Consider the following 21,893-nt stretch of genomic DNA (forward strand, 5'->3'; position numbering starts at 1 on the left):
AAAGAGACCCTCAAAGGCATAGAGAATACTAGACTTTCACAATTTGGGGCACCATAATGCTATTTCAGTTCACAAATTGGGAGCTACTTTCTAAAAAGGAAGCCTAACAAGTATCAAAGGGACTTGGAAATAATATTAAGGATGACAACACATCTTCCTGAAATAAGGGCCCCTGCATTACATACCAGATTTGTAGCCAGTTTAGCTCTGCAGGATATTCGAGATGAATTAACATGCTGTTATACCCAGAACTTTAATTCAGTGTGCTAATATGGTGAGTTACACTTAACCAATTTTTGGCTAAGATTTGGTCATAATAAAAATGTTAGTGACAAGTATCCACATGTCATCTCATTGGAATCACAGGTTCCATATTGCCCCCAAGCAAGTTACCTATCAATAATCAGGGTTCCTCATCAGTCCCCTTGTACATTGCTTTTATGGCCTGTATTGTAACTACGGAAGCTGACCACATGTCATCTCATTGGAATCACAGGTTCCATATCGGCCCCAAGCAAGTTACCTATAAAAATGTTAGTGACAAGTGTCCACATGTCATCTCATTGGAATCACAGGTTCCATATCGCCCCCAAGCAAGTTACCTATCAATAATCAGGGTTCCTCATCAGTCCCCTTGTACATTGCTTTTATGGCCTGTATTGTAACTACAGAAGCTGACCAGTCACCAGGTGTCCACATGTCATCTCATTGGAATCACAGGTTCCATATCGCCCCCAAGCAAGTTACCTATCAATAATCAGGGTTCCTCATCAGTCCCCTTGTACATTGCTTTTATGGCCTGTATTGTAACTACAGAAGCTGACCAGTCACCAGACGCCACTTATTTAGTAAGAACCTCCTTAGCATGGTCTCACATGTCACTACTTATTAACCACACCAAAAGATTTCTTAGCACATTCTAGAACAGTCTTTTGGAGATCATCTGTCAATCACAACTTCCCACCAACACTCGTTATTCCACATTCACTTAAACCATCTACATATAAACCACCCTTAACAGCACATGTTGAAAAGCTTGATCTTGCTGCTGACCAAGAACTAATCCTGTACATGGCACACTATTTCAGCCATGTGAAAACATACATGGGAAGGATCAGAATAAACTTGTAAAGAAAACACAGAGCTAAAACATATGGAGGTGATGTCCAGGTCATTGACTTGAAAAACTTGTTCTGTGTGAATCAAGCAAGAATACCTGGTGTGTTAAGTAGGTGTCCGGGTAATTAACTCAGAAAAATATGTTCTGTGTGAATCAAGCAAGAGTACCTGGTGTGCTAGGTAGGTGTCCGGGTGGTTAACTCGGAAAAAATGCTCTATGTGAAGAGAAGCAGATTCGTCTGGATCAGGTGGTATGTTCTTGACTAAAACCTTGGAAATTTGTAAAAAAACAAAAATGAATGTACCAAACAAACATTAAACAAATAGAAGCTGAGAAAACACTAGAAAGATAGGCTAGCAATGGACATACAGTGAAGTGATCTGGCCTTCGAACTTGTGTATCATGGAAGTTCAGTCGCATTAGCATGACTGCCTTGTATTCCATATATAGCACAACACAAACCCATGCAACAAACACATAGGCCATCACAACATGTGCCCATAATCTTGCAGATATACATGCACACAACCCATCAATGAGGAACTCAAGGCAATGCAACAATTCACCAGTATAAGAAAATGTAAAGAAGTTCTATTTACCTTGGAGATTCCTCAGGCACATTGCTGAGGGACAATCTTGCAATATCAATTGTACCTATATCTTTGCTTTTCACGTGTTCACCAGCTGTATTGACGGGGATAAGAATTGAAAATCCCAAGAACATCAGAGGTATAAAGATTTTTAGCCTGTTATTGTCAAATCAAGAAAGGGGTTACAAACTCCTCTACCACATGAAAGAAAAGCAACTTGCATTCTCCACTTCCAAATGCTCGTTGCCATGTCAACTCAGAAAAGATACCCAATTCTCTAGAAAGGACTGCTCTAAACTTAGAATTAAGTGCATCCAACACTCATATGACAGTCATAAGACGTGACAAATCAGCTTCTGAAATCAAAATAGACAAAGGTGACTGACAAAATGAGAAAGGTGACCTTCCACCAGTAGAAACATCATCCCCTAACCACCAGAAAACCATTGTGTACTCAAAGATCCCACTTTATCCTGAATCCACAAGAGGATTCTATTCACAGTATGCATGCATTCATTCCATGATCCTTGCTAATTTAACTGTTGGGAAAGATAGAGAACAGAGCAGCATGTGAAACATCCAAACTTGATAAGTAAGCATGTGATCACTTTTTTATCAAAGAGATGACTTTGTTCCCAAAAAATTTCAGGGTCCTCTATTCTGAACCAGAATGCAAAATTTGCCATACCCAGTCCTACACTCGAGAAAGAGCACACGATCCTTACCATACAATGCTGCAGATGATAGCCCAGAGTGCAGCTTGCGAAACACACAAACTTGATGACTTGATATGGAAAGCAAATTAATACATAATCATATTTACTGTAGGAGTTCTCATTTCTTATGCATATCAAGGAGTTTATGCCTCAAGGAAGACTTTGTTTCCAAATATTTTTTTTAAGGGGATTTTATTCTGAACAAAGTTGCAAAATTTGCCATATGCCACCCCTTAAACCAGAGAAAAAGCATGAGAACTCTGACAAAGGATCTTTACAAAAATGAACATAAAAATGCATGCTGTTCACATCTCACACTCCTAATTTCAGGATTCTAACTTATGGATTTTAAACTTGTCCAAAATATCACTGTTGTTAATTTGGAGGATCCAAGCGGGATCCAAGCCCATTGTTCATGAGCATTTCTAATTTTGTGGAGAACATCCTTATCATTGCTTGAAGGAGTACAGCCATTATCACACATTGTTAGCTGCACCATCCTAATTTCAGGCTTGCAAATCCTAATTTCTGGATTTCAAAATAGCATCAAATGGAGGAAGAATGTTTTAACAAGCATTTCTGATTTCATGGAGAACATCCTTGTCATTGCTTGGAGGTTAGAAGCTGATTTTTTGCCTTTGTGAGTAGGGTAAAACATGTTGCAAGCCTACCAGCACAGCCAGTACCACATCCTTGTTAGCTGAAGCCACCAAATGATGTGATTAATTCAGAAGGTCGATTAGTTGATGACCACCTGAAGCTTTGAGTCTCCCATATAGTTCTTTTTCCAAAAAGCAACCTCAAATCATCTCCCAAAGGTGGGATCCTTTAACTTAATCATGTAGGAAACCTGAATGTGATTGATTTTGGAAGCCCAAACCAACTCACTAGAGATATATCCTTTGCAACTTTCTTAATCTGATCATATAGGAAAAACATGGTATGCTAGACTCTTCAAGTTTCACTAAAACAAGTCTAGTGCGTCTTTCTCTCTCCTCTCTCCTCTTGTGGTTTGTTCTCATGGATTAGTGTATGAGAGAAGGGAGTTCCGTTGACGCAAAAAAACTCATGGTGTGCGTTGCTCGGCTTCTTGTTCCCTTCATCTTACTTCCTGAGTAGGGATTTTTTATGGAAACTATCATGAGGATGCAAAATTTTGATACTTTACTTAGCATTGGATTAAGTTGCTAATCAAATGTGCAGATATGAGGTGCACATATGCTGTGCAAGTCAGTTATCTCACAATTGGACCAAGGACCCTGAGAAGCCAATGGGTGTTAAAGGCAAAAATTGTAATAAGTATATTAGTCAGATACTAGGTGACACATTTTGGCCTACAAGATTTTATTAGCCATTGTCAATGGTGACATTAGAAACTGGGCATTAATTAATTAATACATACTAATTCAAGGCTAACAAAGGCTCACAATTGCTTGGATGACAATTTGACCTAGGCTATTTAATCATTGGTTGATAAAATTATTTTTCTAAGCAAGAGTTCATTAATTAAATTAATTTTCAAAAAGTATTTTTGAAAATTAATTTAATTGGGATTAAAAATGCATTTATACAAGGCTGCCACTAGGCAAAACTTGCCCATGCAAGTGAGGGAAAGCCTATTATAGGCAAGTGGAGCTTCATTCCAACATGGAGATTTTTTTTTTTCTTTGGGGGGCGGGGGGGGAGGGGAGGGGAGAGAGAGAGAGAGAGAGAGAGAGAGATGCTACTATTGTGCAATTTTCCAGCCATTGGTGATCAGCCCAACCATTGAAGGCTATCAAAGAGCTGCACGTAGCAAATCTAGAGGCCATTCAGGCAAGGGACAACCCTTGTAGGCCTGTGCGTATGGGACTCCTATTGATGGTGGGCTAAAGTCAGGGCAGCATTAAATTTCAGCCAATTTCGGCAATGAAATTCTCAAATTTCTCTCTCCCAGCTTCCCTCAAGAGATCTCAACCAAATTCAGTCCTGAGAGGGTGCAATTGAAGAATTTCTATAGTTAAACCCTAACTTACAACAAAAATTAGGGTTTACCAACCTCACTACAAAGAGTGCTCAAAAATTGAGGCCTAGTAATTGAAATTCAGCAGCTGAAATATGGAGATTCGGAGCATTTCAAGAGGCCAACCAAGTAACATTAATTTTCGAGCAGAATTTGTCATCCAAGGAGCAAATTTGAAGGCCAATCTCCAAGCACACCAAGGGACGGATTGGTTTGAAGTCTTGCTGGTTGCTATGGACAGCAAGATGTATTAAAGATTGAAGGAGATCATGTTGTATCTCAGCACTTGTGGGAATCTACATAGTGAAGGGAGCGAAACGCAATCCTCCGAGCAGTGGGCTATTGAAGTAATCATAGGAAGGTAAATGACAACTATTCAAGGAGCGACGAACCACAATCCTCTTATGCCGTCGGAGATGAAGAAGATGATCACAAGCTATCGAGGAAGCAAACCACAATCCTCAGATGTCGAGGAGATGGCATGGGTAGCAAAACGCAAATCCCAAATGTGAGTGAGCTATCAGGCACAAGGAGAGATCAGCCCCTAGATGCTCACAACTGATGCCAAAGATGGTCGGTAGGAAGAAGCCTCAAAGACAATCAAACATAGAAAACTAATGACACCTGGAGAAAGAGGAGCTAACGCTATGGTGTGGGGGCTGTGGCCAGGGTGCATGAAGCCCTCCAAACTATCAAACACAAATGCTAGGGTGACACTAGATGTGGGAGAGGTTACACTTGCTGGTGGAGATGCTAGTGGAAGAAGGCCACGAACCACGAACCGCAATGTCCTCCTGAAGGGCTATGAGGGTAGTAGAAGAGGCTGGTGAGAGAAGGGAAGGGTGTCTAATGACGAAGGAAGAGGGATGAAGAATGACTGAAGAGTGGTGGTGGTGAATGAATGAAGTGACTGCCTATTTATAGGCATAAGCTATCTAGAGTGGCGCACCATTGTGTGGGCGTCCACTGAAAAAGTGGCCAAAATGTGGGACACCAACCCTTTTTGGGCTATCAGTGGGAAACCCTAAATGAAGTATGTAAACAAAAGAAGTGGTTTCTCAACACAATGTCCAAGATTAAGTGGTAACATTTGCATTTTCAGTTCATGTAAATTTTATACTTTGCTATAATTAGTGCTTAATCAAGTTATGTACCACCCTTGCCGAGATAGAAAGTTAGCTTCAAAAATTGAATACTTTAAGCAATTACTTTCTCATGCTTTTTGCATGAATAACATATCAATGATACAACTTTCTTTGAAACACTAAATGCACTCAATACGGGGACTTGGGACTTGACTTTCTTCAAGTACCCTATCTTCAAGAAGTTGCTAGACATTATATAAGCTATATCAAATGTTTGCTAAATCCAATATAGAGGTTCCCTTCGTGATCCTAAAGAAATGTGCTCTACACTTCCTTGTTCATCTTCGATCTCAAAAGTTGAACATTCTTCTAAGACACAAGGAAAGAGCAAACCCCCACCTTAAATAGCTTTCTTATAAAATGCAAAAGCATGATGCTTAATTCCAATATAGCTTGGCAAAGGGTACACAAAAAATGTCCATACTCTTAATCGCAATAAATTGGCTTTAAAACCTAACATTTATTTTTTTTAGATGTCTAAACAATAGACGTAAATCACTACAGTAAGTACTAAGGTGAGAGCCACACAGAAATTTTTCCTCAACTCTCTCAATCAAGATATTGGTCAAGGCGACTCTTTGCAAAACGAGCAAGCACAAATTAACCTAATGAAGAGATCCTCTTTCGATCTTGGTCAAATCTGTAGCTCTCCCTCAAGCGAGTAAAAGCCATTCACAAAAGACACATCAAGATTTGGGAATCACATAATCAACCCAAAAACCCATAGCAAATATCTAGAAAAATAATGACCAGCCTATGTGCAAAAATCATAGACAATTTGCGACAAGGCAAGCATCTACTAAAGAGATGTTCTACCTCAGCCAAGTAAGAGTCCTTTACAAAAAACACCTCAAGATCCCAAAAGCATAAATGAACTCAAAAATACAATTTCACATATCTAGAAAATAGTGATCAACCCTTATGCAAAAGAAAACAATTACAATCAATTAGCACTACAATAAGGTGAAGGGCCACCCAATCACAAGATCAACAGTCTCCTCAACTCTCTCGATCAAAATATTGGGCAACAATTTGCAAGTATTTCTCATAATGCAAAACAAAACAAGTTCATTTGACAATGAGATCCTCCAAAGTTCAATGTTGGATGATTCCACAACTTAAGTCTCAACCAAAGTAGAAAAGGGCTCCAAGAAACACGAATTGAAGCCCATGTTGAAAATGAACATGCAAAATATTCTCGCAAATCAAAGAAAGCACAACAAATGATGGCACACACTATCTCACCTCCCTAAAAGTAAGGTAGTTCTAGATAGCTTTACAACTTTCTTTAACATGAGATGAATCATAGCAAGCTCCTAATCGCATTGAAACATTTAGTTATAATTCCTTCTAGCCATGCCTTTTGCCTTTCAACTTTTGTTTTGATCAAAGATGCACACCATTGATCCAATTTTTTAAAAAATATGCATTCCCATTGTCAAGTCTATCAACAACGTAAGCCTACCATTCTACAAGCTTCTCTTTAAACCATCATTTTCATATTTTGCATAGTTTTTAAGCTTGGAGCTATACATGACAACATATCCATGTTTCTACTTCTCTCTTATAACCCTAAGATTGCTAGGTGTCCTTAAGTCTAGCTATTTTCCTCATTTAAATAGCTTTTGGTTTGGATAAGATAAAATCTTTCAAGCCCAATGATGGTATTAAAATGTACGAAACTCTACACTACAATATGTACATTCAAGCTCTCCCCATGTTTGTTGTGCCTATCCCATATCTATCTACTATTGAAGAGATGTCTAATACCTTTGAAACGAAAGCTTAAATGTACAACTCAAAGTTGCAAATAATACATTGAAGTCTAAAAGCTACAATGGTAGTACAAAGAGTGTCACATATGGAGCAACAAAAGCAAAGCAATCAAGTTGTATACACACAGAGCTGAACATAAGAACAAGTACACATGGACTCGAAAATGATTGAGTGCTTCTAGACTTCCTCTCTCCCAACAAGACATTGCATGCATCAATGATATGTAAGACATGGAGGAGAAAGAGCCTATAAATAGGCTAAATGAAGCCAAAATATGCTTAGGTTGACCAACAATAAAGAAGGCCATTCATGGATTCCCCTCCTTCAAGTTGATTGCCGAAGTGTCCCCCCCATGTGGAAACAAACAAGGAGCAAACACTCCTTACTATCCACCACATTGTACCTATGTATAGCAAGCATTAACATGCATACCTCCACTGTCTCACAATCATCCGTCTGTGGCCTCAAGATATGAAGGGTGCCACTCTATTGCTAACGAATAGGGATATCTCACCTCCATGCAAATGTATACACCATAGGAGAATAGATGTTGCAAACAGAGAAGATTAGGAATGCCATAACTTGCATAGGGAAATACAACAAGCAATGGTCCCTCGCCTAGCCATGCCAATTGGCTTCCTTCTATGACATAAATCCACTATCTGAGTCTTAAAGTCAAACCAACTCAAGGATTTGAGCCACAAAACTATGCCAATGCATATAAAAAGCCTCCCTCCAAGTCCCCATTGTATGAATGTATGGCAAGCATCAACATGCCCTAACTTCGCCCTCTCGCATCAGCATGACCTCTCAAGGTCCACCATATTGTATGAATGTATGGCAGGCATCAAGAAATGCCAAAACTCACATAGACAAAACTGCCAAGCACTCGTCTAGCTAGCCATGCCAAAGTAGATTCCCTCCCTATACAAAATTACCATCTAAGACAGTTTTAAAGGGTCAAGAGTCAATGTAGGCACTATCTATCCATCAGCCAAACAAAATTTGCCATCCACCAAAGAACATAGTATCCTCTCGACATCGGACACCACCCTCGATTTGGTCAACTAATTGTGAAAGAAGCATGAAACCAGCTCATCTAGATAGCATAGAGATGGAGCAACCAAAGCCATTGAAAAGCAACCACCAAAAAAACTCAATGAAGCATGCCAAAAACCACTGTCCTCTAAAGAAGTCTTTAGGAGCCCCAAAAAGATAGAGAATATCTATAAAGTGTGGAACAGGGTCGAAGCACAAGATGAAAAACCTACTACTACAAACGAAAAACCAAGCAATCTTCAAACTCGAAAAGAAAGCTCAAAATATCACAATTAGGCTATGGCAAGGAAATCTCAAGCCCATCATAAAGAAAAGTCATCATGAAAATCAGTGATACGCAAGATGAGAGAAAGAGACACTTGAGGTACTCATGGTCAACCAGCCCAAAAAAGATTCAACAATTCAAAAACAAAGTTTACACGTACAAGCAATAGAAAAGTACCAAGATCGGGGCAGCAGTGAAGTGAGTGTAGAGAGTAATCATAACAACCAACATAGACCCTCTCTACACTAACATTACGCAAAACACGTGTGATCAAATCAAGGCAACAAAAAACACACATATTGAGCATGTGGAAACAATCCATCCACAAAATGCAAGGTCAAGAAGTGTCACAACAAGTAGAATATAGCTAGAGAAGACTTCACGAAGTCACAAACAGCCTGAATGAGGGCAACTTTTTGTCATCTAGCTTTTAGAGCTAGGTTATCCAACATCAAACTAATGTCACCTAGCTCAAAAAGCAACATGAACAAGTCACCAATGTTGAGAAACCACTTCTTCAGTTTACATACTTCAGTTAGGGTTTCACACAAACAGCCCCAAAAAGGGCTGGTGTCCACATTTTGGTCACTTTTTTAGTGGGCACCCACACAACGATGCGCCACCCTAGACAGCTTATGCCTATAAATAGGCAATCACTTCATTCATTCTTAGCCCACTTCACTCATTCTTCACCCCTCTTCCTCCATCACTCCGATACTCCTCTCTTCACTCCACTACTGCCCAAACGCCCACAAGAGGACATTGCCATTCGTGGTCACCCTTTCCCTTCCCCTTCAGGCGCCTCGTTTTTGTTACCTTTCATGCTGTGCTTGAAGGCTTCACCTGCTGACATCACCATCTAATAGCTCATGACTTCTCTTCTCATAGAGAATAAAAAATTTGATTATTTTAGATGATTAAATTGGATAGTTAATGCTTCCCATACATATGCTTTTGTTAGGAAGCTTTAATAGCATATTGGAAATTGGAGAGACCAAGGGTATGTATGCAAAAAGCACGGTTGAAGCTTGTAAAATGAGCCACAAACTAATAGGCTAAATAGCTAGGCGACAGTCTCTACCTACTGGCGTCATCATCTACCTTGCATTTTGCACAAAGGAGGCCGCTACAATCTATACTTAGCATCATCAGGCATTGTCTCCACATCTAGAGACCTTTTCCACACAAGCGTCAGCATTCTATTATTTGCATTTTTCAGCATTTTGGGCTCAAGTACTTGCGTTTGCAATCTAGCTCATCTCCTTGGCATCTAAGGACAACGGTTCGCTCCCTCAGCAGCCATTGATCATCCTCCTCATCTCTAATAATATCAGAGGACTGCGGTGATCAACTTTCTCATCTGGTGATTATATTCCTCATCTCCCATAGCATAAGAGGACTACAGTTCGCTCCCTTGACAACTAGTGATCATCTTCTTCATCTTCGAATAGCACCAAAGGACTCCAGTTCGCTCCCTCAACAACTGTCCTTCACCTTCCAATGATTACTTCAATAGCCCACTGTGCCCAAAGGACTACCTTTCTCTCCCTTCATTGTGCACATTCCCACAGGTGCTCCCACCTAGTTCATACAAGACAGTGCAATTATCTTTTAAGCTTCGACTCTGTTGTATCAACTTTTCTTCTCAAAGCATGATTCAATGTATCATCATCGTATTCTTCTTGTGTTTCTAAGTTTTTTTTCTCTCTCGATGTTTGTCATACACACTCTGTGTTTCTCCCTGCAAACCCTATTATCTCTCTGCACCGTCGCATATTTTGACAACCAACACGAAGCAACAAGCTGGGGCCTAAGGGTGGCAAAACACAATGATTGCAAATCTATAACATTCAAGAACAACACATGAAGCCATAGAACCAGGAAAACTAGTCATCTAATACCATGTGAGAATGAGCACCAATAGTGGAAGAACGACAACTATTGAACACTGAGAAAGAGAACACAAGAACTCAACAATGAACACAATACATGAGATCTATCATCTACCTAAGTAAGGGGGGAATGCCTTATTTCGTCTAATTCTCAATTATAACCTCTTGGATACTTCTAGTGGATAAAGCAATCTAAATTAAAACTAATTATTAGTTGGGCAATCAACTTATGAGATGAAAGACTTGTTCAAGGTTATTTCAACCTTAGTCCTAGCTATCATTTTGTTATAATCCTCTCTTCTATATATTAGGATATAAACAAGAGCTAGCATTTTGTGGCAATTTAAGACCAATGAAAAGAGTCAAATTTGGTCATAAAAAAGAAATTATATGCCAAAAAACAATGAGCCTTAGGTAGCGAGTAGTGCTAAGGGCGATGCAAAGTCCACTGCCGAATAATTAGTGTAGAATATGAAGGATAAACATGCATACGCTATTCTCACATGAAGAACCTCACTTCAAAGTTGCCGACTTATTAAGATCCAAGAGAAAATTAAAGGACATATGTAGTCAACATACAAGGTTTGAATGGCCTTCTGATCAAACATTGGTTCACCTTCAAAGGAATTAAGAGAAACATAAACTTCATAAAAATGTTTCTCTTCAAGAGATCTCAAAACATGAAATTTAAGAGACAAGATAAGCATCATTGGACATACACTATTTCTAAAAAGAAACATTATTTGAAATTGGTTACAAAGCTACCACGGGCTTTGTTGGCACTATGACTCTTTACACTCTAAGAGTCTTCTTTGGAGATATTGGTAATTATGATTCTTGAGAAAGAAAAAAAGGGTGGTTAACATGCCAAATGGAAAATCCACTTGTTCTTCCCAACCTAGAATTTGATCTTTGCATCATAAAAGTTGTTGCATCCTTGGACATCCAACACCAACAACATTGGTCACAGTCGTGTTATAGAGAGACCTCAAGTTGGTCAAGTCCTATTTATAAGACTCAAGGCCCTTTCATGCACATCATTGTGTGCTCACCACTCTTGGAATTTAGGGTCAATGGCCATCCCATCCATACACTAGGATTGTGTGAATTGGTGACTGTCCTTCAAATGCATTTATGGTCCTATAGAAGATTTTATGGTCCTTTCATGCACATCATTATGTGCTCACCACTCTTGGAATGCATTTATGGTCCTTTCATGCACATCATTGTGTCTTGGAATTTAGGGCCAATGGCCATCCCATCCATACACTAGGACAGTGTGGATTGGTGACATGGAACACCAACTCTTCGAATGCATTTATGGTCCTATAGAAGCCTATTTAGCTCTCCATCTAGAAGGTGAGTTTGATGTCCATCCACCTTACGATTCTATACTATGGGTACATTTTGTGTTGTCTCGAGTGCAAGTTGGATCACCCAGTATTCCATGTGAATAATTTGAAAGAATGACTACAACAAGGTGAATTGATCATCCAAATCGAGAAAGTCTCATAGCTGGAAAATATAGCTCACTAGCTTCCAATCAAGGCCAATTTGGTTCTTAAACTGTAGAACAAAACAATCACATCACATCATTTATTGAAAAGTATTTAGTCAAGTAAAAAACCACCTAGAGGTGAAGGCAACTTGGCAATCATTACATTTATTAAAGAATCATTTTTCACACTTCATTCCTAAGGAAATTGTTGAGGGCAGCAATCATTCAAAGGGGAAAGTGTTGCATCCTTGGACAACTAGATAGGCGCAACAACATTAGTCATAGCTTTTGGTTATAAAGTGACCTAGTGCGAGAAATTAAAAGTAGGGCGGCCGAGTTCAATTTGTAGACTCAAGGCACTTTTATGCACATAATTATGTGATCACCATTCTCAAACTTCAAGCCCAATGGCTACCACGTCTGTACACTGAGATAGTGTGGATTTAGTGGCATGGGACGACAGCTCTCAATATGCAATTGTAGCCTCATACATCGTTGGCCCTCACCTTAGGGATAAGCCTATTTGGCTCTATAGTTGGGAGGTGAGTGGTTTAAAAGAACAACTTTTGTGCACATCATTGTGTGATCACCACTCTTAAGACTTCAAGCCCCTTGGTAGTCATATACAAATAGTGTGGGCTGGTGGTATGAAACACCAGCACTTGGTTAATGAGCTAAAAAATGCATTGTATACTAATTGGCTACTTATTACAAGGCCAAAGCTTAATTATTAGTGATTACCAAACTTTTCTAGAGGGTATCTGTGTCCCATTCGGGAGGATCCCACACATCCATAAAGAGGAGGCAGCCATACCACAAAACCTATCTTTGATTGCGAATTGTTGGCACCTTGTTCTCTGCTGTCCACACCCCTTCCCAGCTGATATCAATTCAGGCTGCAGCCCATCTTCCACAACAAACCCTTCAACTTGACTATTAGTGAGAATCCCCCTTGGCCACCAATCTTGCCTTATACTTTAGGCAATGCATCAAATAGAGATACCTTCATCTTGTAGACCCACTTGCATGACTGCCCTTAGGCAAAGAAACTAACTTCCAGGTAGCATTTTTCACCGAAGAGTCCATCTCCGACTGTGTAGCCTTCTTCCGTTCATGATTGTTATCCCTAGTCATAGCATCAATATAACAAGATGGCTCACTGCAATCCTTAATGCTTAACCATGACATAGTCTAAAGATAGTGTGTATCTCTTTGCCGATCTAGAAACCCTCATAGACCACCATTGAAACCCTAGTTGAACTATAACTTTCATTAATGGGGAATATCCCAGATTCTAAGGAAGAAAAGAAGCCATTCTAGCACCAGCACGATGAATAACACAAGACTTTAATGGTACTAAACGGACCTTACTAAAGCCTCCTATGGCTTCTCTGCATGTCCAAGTGCATCAAAACATGAACTGTGATTGTTTAAATGATCATCCAGACATCATTGTGCTTGTAATCTACCTGTTTCTATAAATCAGACGTAAATCAAGGTCCCTCAACCTTGTTAAATGAATCAAAACTATCCGATAGATATAGTTTGAGAAGTGACATTGGTTGAAGTATCACTTCCATTCATGGGAAAGAACTCTGATTCTGAGGAAGAAAAAGAAGCTAGTCTAGCACCAGCATGAGAATAATGTATAATCATAAGGATACTCAATTGGCCTTACTAGCACCTCCCATGGCTTTTCTATGCATCAAAATATGAACTGTGATAATTCCAACGACTCTCCTGACATCACTTGTGCTTGTAATCTACCATGTCCTATAAATACAAATGTAAATCAAGCTCCATCAACCTTGTTATATAAATCAAAGCTGTCCGTTAGATATAATTTGAGAAAAAGAACAAGGGAAAGCACTTCCGTGACCATGCAATTTTGAACGAGCTTTTTGATGGCACAAAATAGAGAAAGTAGCTCAAGGGCATACCCCGTTGTGTAGATGCGCAAATAGATGGCAGAATCCAAGCCTGCATGTTCAATAAGCTCTTGCTCTGGCATTTTCAGTGACTCCTTAGCCCAGTCCAGGAAATGGAGATACCCTTGCCAGTCTAAGTTCACAATGTTGGATATGAAACGTCCACCTCTCTTCTGCGACTGTCTCAACCCCTTGAGATACCACTTAGGGTAGTAAACTCTATCATTTAGTGGTTGAAGGCGTAGAACTGCAAATGCCACCAGAAAAATGAAAGCAGTTGCGATATTAATTGCTGCAGATACACCTAAATCTGTAAGGTTTGCCATAAGATAGGACCAATTCTGCTGGCGGGTGCCTGCGGCAGATGAATCACACGTTACTATGGAAAATGGCTCTCTCTCTCTCTCTCTCTCTCTCTCTCTCTCTCTCTCTCTCTCTCTCTCTCTCTCTCGGCGTGTGCGCACAAATTGACTCGTGTCTTGTAGTATAGGCATGGCAGGTGATTTACGAGATCAAGTGAGCCGCAACTTGCTGACATCAACTTTTCCTTGTATCTCTTTCTTGTGAGAGGACATAAACGAGAGATGAAGCCAAGAATTCCTTGCCTCCTGAGAGAACGATGGGGGCGTTTCACTTCTGCCCTCTAAAGCTGCGTCTAGTGCTGCTTCCTCTTCCTCTTGTCTCCTCCTCCTCGTACTTGACCAGAAAACTCTCGAAAGGCCTTACTTTCCGATAGTTGATGTGCAGAGTCTGATTAAACATCCCAGTAGTAACGTTCTCTGGCAAAGAAAAAGAGAGACGCACAGAGAGAGAGAGAGAGAGAGAGAGAGCAGGAAGAGGGAGAGGTGATGTGAGAGAGAGAACAGGGAGAGAGGTGAAGAGTGATTGAGAGACAGAGAGAGAGAGAGAGTATTGACGTCTCTGAAAGGCCAATGTGAGAGAGAGAGACAGAGAGAGAGAGAGCAGGAAGAGGGAGAGGTGATCACTGATGTGAGAGAGAGCGAGCCGAAGAGAGAGAACAGGGAGAGAGAGGTGAAGAGTGATTGATTGAGAGAGAGAGAGAGAGAGCGCGTATATGTTATAACGTCTTTAAAATGCCAATGTGAACGATGTCAAAATCGACGATGGATCCCACGCTACAGTCCCTTCCCTGCCTTGCAAGCTCCCTATTCGTTCGTACTTGGCTATCCGGTCGCTCCACCTTTCTCTTCGCTGATGTGTACAGCTGATTCACACCGCACAGCCCAAGTGAACGATGTCAATATCGATCCTGGTTCCCACGCTACCGCCCTCTGTCCCTCCCCTCCCTTGCAAGCTCCCTATTCTTTCATACTTGGCTTTCCGGTAGCCTACCTTTCCCTTCGCTGATGTGTACAGCTGATTCACACTGTGCTGTGAGTCCCGACCATATGGCAGCGTATGTGCACCTATTTGGAAAAAAACAGTACATTTTGGTGTTTTTAACCATCCTTGGCCATTCTCTAAGCATAGAACATCATATCACATATAATGTTCACCCCGCCCCCCCCAAAAAAAAAAAGATGTTTATGTTGGTTACACAATTGACCCCCATTTTGTAGTATTTTACCAACCAATGTGTGGATTTAGAGCCCGTTGTACCAAGGCCAATGGGGGTAAGAGGAAGCTTATGCAAATAACATTTCTTTATAGTCACACCTACTCGCTGAACACAAGGGTTTTTAGTAAAATGATAAAACCAACCATCAATACAGTGTTAGACAATCGTAGTTGTTGGCTATTGAACCTCACGAACCCTCCATGAACAAATCATCTACATTAGCCCTCTCTGCATTGAGAGCCTTTTTGTCAGTGGTTTAACAAGCGGAATGGAGGGTTAAGAAAGCCCCACTACCCCTGCTCTTGCGAGGTGCAATCCAAGAATAGTCGAGGGAGTGGGCTAGCAAACCCACTCCCCTTGGGTACAACAGGCCCTTATGGGTTGGGTGTGTGATCTCCTTTACACTCTCGAGAGGAGGTGGCATGTTGTCTCCCTTCAATAAACTCCCTACCCAAGAGTCTCTTCCACCCACCTTACCAAAGTGATGAACAAGGGTGCACTTTTTACACTCAAAATTAGTTTGCATTAATTAATTAAGATATATGTTCAATTACAAAACCTTAGGGCCTTACAAAAGATTACTTTTTAGCCGTATAACGAATGCTAAGTATCTTAAATTTACCAATTAGCTCCCATACAACATTGACTTTACAGACTATGTCTATCCAAGACGACAGCTTAGAGATGCCATGGAAGACCACCTACTTTTCGGCAACCAAAAGAGGCCCACGACAACCAACCTATTGACTACGTAGCAAGATAGCTATGCTCCTCCATGGGATCAAAGATTCCTAGCATCCATGCCTACAAATTTTTCTCTTGGTCTCTAACTTGGGGATAGTGACTTAAAACAAGCACCTAGATTGCTCAAATAGGCACCCATCCTAGAAAACATGTTGAAGGGACTCCTCCATGCCACAGATACATAGGCCATCAGTGATGCCTCTCTTTTTCAGCTTGATGCCATACAACAAAGCCCTTGACATCACTCTACAAAGGGAAATCTAATCCTTGAGAGGCAATATTAATGTCCATGTGTTGCCAAAGCACTCTCTAACCTTGTTCTCTAGGAGTCTAATGCCCTAAACTTCATACAACCCATCATAGGTCTTACCATCATCCATAAATATATTTTCCTTGATACTCTTTGTGCTAAGTGATTTGAAGATATCCTTACCCTCTACCCTCAAGTAGGTAAAAAGAGCATTCTCTACAAAGGCCACTTTTAGGTTGCTACACCAATGGTGGGCGACCTAGTCTCTACTTAGTTGGAGCAGCTTAGGCAAGGCCCCTCCTTGGATGGGTCTAGTAGGCCTAGCCCCCCTTCTAGGAGGGTAGCTTTGAGCTTTTCTAAGGCAGTAGAGGTGAGGACTACCTTGCATTGCCTTGCTTTCCCCATAGAAACTTGCTAACAATTGAGTCCCATTGCTTTTGTTCATGCATACCCCAATTAATAAATGGTAGGTAAAAGGAGAGCATGGGATAGATAAAGCAACTAAGAATCTTGAGTTGCAAATGTAAAATGGCAATTTGTAGATGTTGACTTTCTCTCAAATTTTGTTAAGTATCCAGGAAGATCTGTTGGACTCATGAGTGTCCACCCTTTGAGGTAAGCCTAGGTATCATAATAGGTTTCCCCTCCCCACCATGCTTTCTTTCCAATGTAGATTCGAGATGTCAATTTCTGATGCAATGATTAGCTTTGACTTGTTTATTTGATGGCAAAGCCAACTGTATGCTCATAAGTGCACAAAACCTCCATTACCTTCTCCATGTTGTCCTACTACACCTTCAAGGATATGAGAAGGTCATTGGTGAACCCTTGACCTAGCAATTGTTTTGCCGCTATAGTGTATGCCATGGAGCTCCCCATCCTTGGCTAATTTTTCCAATGTACAAAATAATGGGTGTGTGGTAATTGCAAATAGAAGGAGACTAAGGGGGCGTCCTTGCCAAAACCCACAAGATACTTGAAAGGGATCTAGTAGCAAGCCATTAAGTGAGATACTGGCATGCACACGATTGGCCACAAGCTTAGGGAGGCTAGCAATCTTATGTGCAGACCCCATCTTCTTAAGTACCAGCTCAATGTAGTGCTAATTAACCTAATCAAAGGCTTTTTCTATGTCAAGCTAGAGTAGCACCACCTCCTGCCTAGAAGTTATTGCCCAATCCATTACTATCATGACATTGAGCATGTTATCGGTTAAACTCCTACTTTTGATGAATCTGAACTAATGCTCATTTATGTGCTTGCCAAATAGATGCATCAACCTATTCAACATTGCGTTGGCAAAGATTTTATAGACCAACTTGAGCAAGGAGATAGGTCTCCAATCTTTTAGTTGCAAGCGCTGCTTTTACTTTGGGGCCAACATGATAATACTCTCCAGCCATGAATTAGGGGATTCCCCTTCTATCAATATAAGTTAATCATTGTGCATATGCTCCATTTAAGTGCCCCCCAATTGTAGCAAAGGAATTCCACTATAATCCCATCAGGACTCGAGGATTTTTTGCTACCCAGACCTTTGAGTACCTGTTATAAGATCCAAGATACACGCTCGACTTTCTTATATACTTAAAATATATATGGCAAATATTATGTTGGCACGGAGGGAGAATAGATGAGAGAAAAGAAAGATGTAGAGAGAGAGAGAGAGGTAGAGAAATTGGCAACACATTCGGGATTGGAAGATGGGCAAGTCCCCCCCCTTGTGGAGTTATATTATTGACAAGGAGCAAGCTCCTCCATTGCACATAAGCCAATTCTTACTTGTAAATCTTAGAAACAAGATCACGATTCCTTGCACGGTATACAACCGGCTAACACTTGCACAACTTGGAAGTTGGCACCTTTTGATCCTTCTTGAGTCTCCTTCTCTCCTACACAATATGTGTAGGGCTCTCCTCTTGGCACTTGATTTCAGCAGAGCTTCCGCAGCACTTGCACCTTCCCTTCTCCTCTTGGAACTTGATTTCAGCATAGCTCCCACAGCACTTGATTTCAGCAGAGCTTCCACAGCACTTGCACCTTCTCTTCTCCTCTTGGATACATGCAAAGTGATGCTTCCTTTTCCTCTCTCACACCCAAGGAGAGCCTCCTCTTTTATAGGCTTTCAAGAGCTTCTCTTCTTGGAGAGAGACTTGAGCTTATCTTCATGCAAGATGTGGTTGTTCCAGGACCTACTTTGGAGCACTAATTTCGAGATATCTCTCTGTGCGTTGTTCGGATGAAAAAACGTCCAACACGAAAGTTGTAGATCTCGTTGTTTCCGATAACCTGCGTAGCCTGTTTTTAGAGATCATCTTTCTATCATGAGATATTTTAAAAATGGATTCACCATATCTTTTTTTAAAAGAACAGCTTCTCAAACTGTACTCTTAACTTGTGGTCCATGCAACCACCTTAAGGAGAGTTCATTAAATTGCCTTGGGCCTCAACCTTAAGATTGACTTCCACACAAAAGATTGTGTCTTTTTAGACCTTAGAAAGAGAAAATCACTTCTCTCCTCACTTCTAAAGGATTGCTTCTCTTGTCTTTCTTAGTGAGAGAATTACCTCTCTTGTCTTTCTTAATGAAAGAAAAGACCTTTAACCTTGACTTGGAAGGGAGAGGATGACCCCAAATGAATGCAATGCTCATTACACACAAGTAAACGTTCCCAGGCATCCCCAAATGCACACATAAATACATATACACAATGCTAATGCACTTCCTCTTCTTAGAACTTAATTCATCTTTATTTATGTGTAACTCATTGGTTCTTGTGTACACTCTTACACTTGGCAGACACTTCTTTCCCCCTTCATAACTTGTACTGCCTGTACCAGATATCCCCGTCACAATGCTCTGATCACCCCATTAAGTGATGCACTAGGAATATTGGTCTCTAAATGGTCTCATGGCCATGCTAGATCATCATCAACACTTAAAGAAAAGTGAGTCGTTAATTTATTGACATGAATTTATTAAATAGAGAATGTGTAATAAGCAATCAATTCAGTGATAGTACCCCTTCAATTTCCTTTATATTGAAGGGACTAACAAGTCGATGATTCACCTCCTTTGAGATCACTGTACGTACTGCTTCTAGGAGTCTATTAATTTTCTTATTCATTAAACTATATATTTATCATCGAATATTGAAAGATCTTTTATTTATGTTCCTAATCCTTGAATATTAAACTACAAAATGAATCTAAAATTGTGTTAGGAGAGATGGTATGTTGTCCATGCTCACGATTACATTGACAGTTTTCGTGCTCCCCACTCCAGAGTATCATCTCTTCAGAGCCATTCCAAATAGGGAGTCCTCGTATGCTAGCCTTCCGAGCTTTGTTAGTCTTGAAGGAGCATAATTGGAAACTTCCAATCGAGACAGAGATCTTGTAGAGATGAAGGAAATGTTTGTGGATGCTATAGTTAAGGCAAGAGGAGTTAGGTTGAAGATAGTAGTTTCAAACTTATAATCATGACCCCCTTCTTTGTAACTCTCCTCTTCTCTCTCCTTACTACTCCTTCTCTTCTTATGCCACTGGCCTGTAGTTGATCGGAAATCCATTGCTGGATGGTGACCAAGATGTCACATCTTCTTCTTTTATCTAGGCTTCTAATAAACTATGGGGAGCAACATTTAGGATCAATCGTAAGCTTCATGCTAAATATCATGTTGATCTTCTTAATCTCCCTCTCCATGGCTACACTTTTGATCTTATGAGCTCTAGTCAATGACTCATCGGGGATAAGAGGTTAATGACTAGCAATAGCAAATAGGTTGGCTATCATTGCACTCTCCCAATCCTTCTTGCACTCCTAAGAGCATAGATAGACACCTTAAAGAGTGATGGAGTGCTACATTGTATTGATGAATTCCTCCGAAGGGTCAAGATTACCTTTGTTTATGTCCTCCTCAAGCTTGGGTGAGACCCCTGGAAGCATGTATTGAAATGGAGTCTGATTGTAATGCCTTGGATTAGTGATTAAATGCTTGTGCTTTCCCACCATTTTGGAGGGTTCAAATGATGTCAACTCCAAAGTGATTGGATGTGATTAGAGAGAAGACAGTTGGGGCCAAGATAGTCCACCATATCTAACAACCCCCCACTATCCATCATTGTGCACCAAGCTCTAGCTCCTCCCTAAAGACCATTGTTGAGTTAGTGGAAGCATCCCTATGATGGACTACCATGTTGAAGTCTCCTCCGATCAAGCAGTTGCCTTTAGAGATGTCAGTAAATTGATCCCCTTGGATCTTCCTTATTCTTCTATCACCCGAGCCATAGACATTAATTAGCTTTAAAGGCTTTTTCTCCCATTTGATAGCAACTGCCAATATACCACCTTCCCCTTATTAATAAATTCAGGATGGGTTCCAAATAGTTTTTATCACAATCAAGCACCATGAGTAGATGCCAACTCCCTCACTCATGAAGTTGTGATAGTCTTTGTAGAAGAACTTAAAGCTCCCCCACTCATGCAATTGATGTTCCCATGCTAAGACAATATCAAAGACATGTTTGTACACCCAACTCTAGAAGAGATGCCTCTTGGCCCCCCCCCATTTAGGCCATTGATGTTGATTGTGGCCAATTTAATTCGCTTGTTGATCGATCCCATCAAATTGGCTAATAAGGGTTTGATTAGCTTCTTGCCCTTGCTTAGTAGTGAAGGGAGTGAGCCCTGAAGTGGAAGCACAAAGAAAAAGCAAGAGCTATAGTGGAGAGAGAGAGAGAGAGAGAGAGAGAGAGAGAGAGAGAGAGAGAGAGAGAGAGAGAGAGAGAGAGAGAGAGAGAATATGTGAGAACTCCAACAGTCACAATGTGTGACCGGCCTTCCCTTTATTCAAATGTCACTGAAAGAATAAAGAATAAAGTGACAATGATGGGTGCATGCCACCTACAGGGGTACAGGGGTGCAAGTAACCAATACATGATGCAGGTACTATCAGTGTAACTAATACATGGATGGCTAGGCACATGTGCTTTTTACCCCCAAGAACCTCCCACTTAAAGGTGAATGCGCCCCTAGTGAGGAGAGAACAAGAAAAGGTGACAAAGTACAAGTGTACATAGAGTACAATAGGATGAGGAAAGGCATCATCTCATCCAACACAGATCAACTTTCTGAGGAAGGCAAAACACTCCATGTTGAGAGACTTTTAGTGAGCAGATCTATAGGATTTTGGTATGTTGAGATCTTGATCATCCCAATGGACTTGTCCTCAATTACCTCTCTAATTAAGTGGTAATGCATCTCGATGTGCTTTGTCTTTGCATGGAAGACCGGATTCTTGGCCAATCGAATAGCATTCATAAAATC

General features: G+C 40.6%; 1 protein-coding gene across 2 annotated transcripts in view; it reads right to left on the minus strand.

The window, feature by feature from the left end:
- LOC148027215 (hyperosmolality-gated Ca2+ permeable channel 1.2-like) overlaps positions 1 to 15,047 on the minus strand; it is a 34,282-nt gene extending 19,235 nt beyond the window's left edge. The window contains exons 1-5 of one of the 2 annotated variants that reach the window (XM_087691761.1): positions 14,597 to 15,047; positions 14,004 to 14,346; positions 1,720 to 1,866; positions 1,490 to 1,625; positions 1,288 to 1,389 (exon numbers count right to left, since the gene is read on the minus strand). In XM_087691761.1, the coding sequence (XP_087547887.1) occupies positions 1,288 to 1,389; positions 1,490 to 1,625; positions 1,720 to 1,866; positions 14,004 to 14,317 (699 nt within the window). In that variant the 5' untranslated portion in view covers positions 14,318 to 14,346; positions 14,597 to 15,047. Of the gene's footprint in view, positions 1 to 1,287; positions 1,390 to 1,489; positions 1,626 to 1,719; positions 1,867 to 14,003; positions 14,347 to 14,499 lie in introns of both variants that reach the window. The other variant, XM_087691760.1, reaches the window with a different exon arrangement.
- Positions 15,048 to 21,893: the final 6,846 nt, after the last annotated feature.

This window comes from Lygodium microphyllum, chromosome 13, assembly GCF_053477565.2.
Source record: "Lygodium microphyllum isolate KBCC chromosome 13, Lygodium_microphyllum_v1.1.10, whole genome shotgun sequence".
Lineage (NCBI taxonomy): Eukaryota > Viridiplantae > Streptophyta > Polypodiopsida > Schizaeales > Lygodiaceae > Lygodium > Lygodium microphyllum.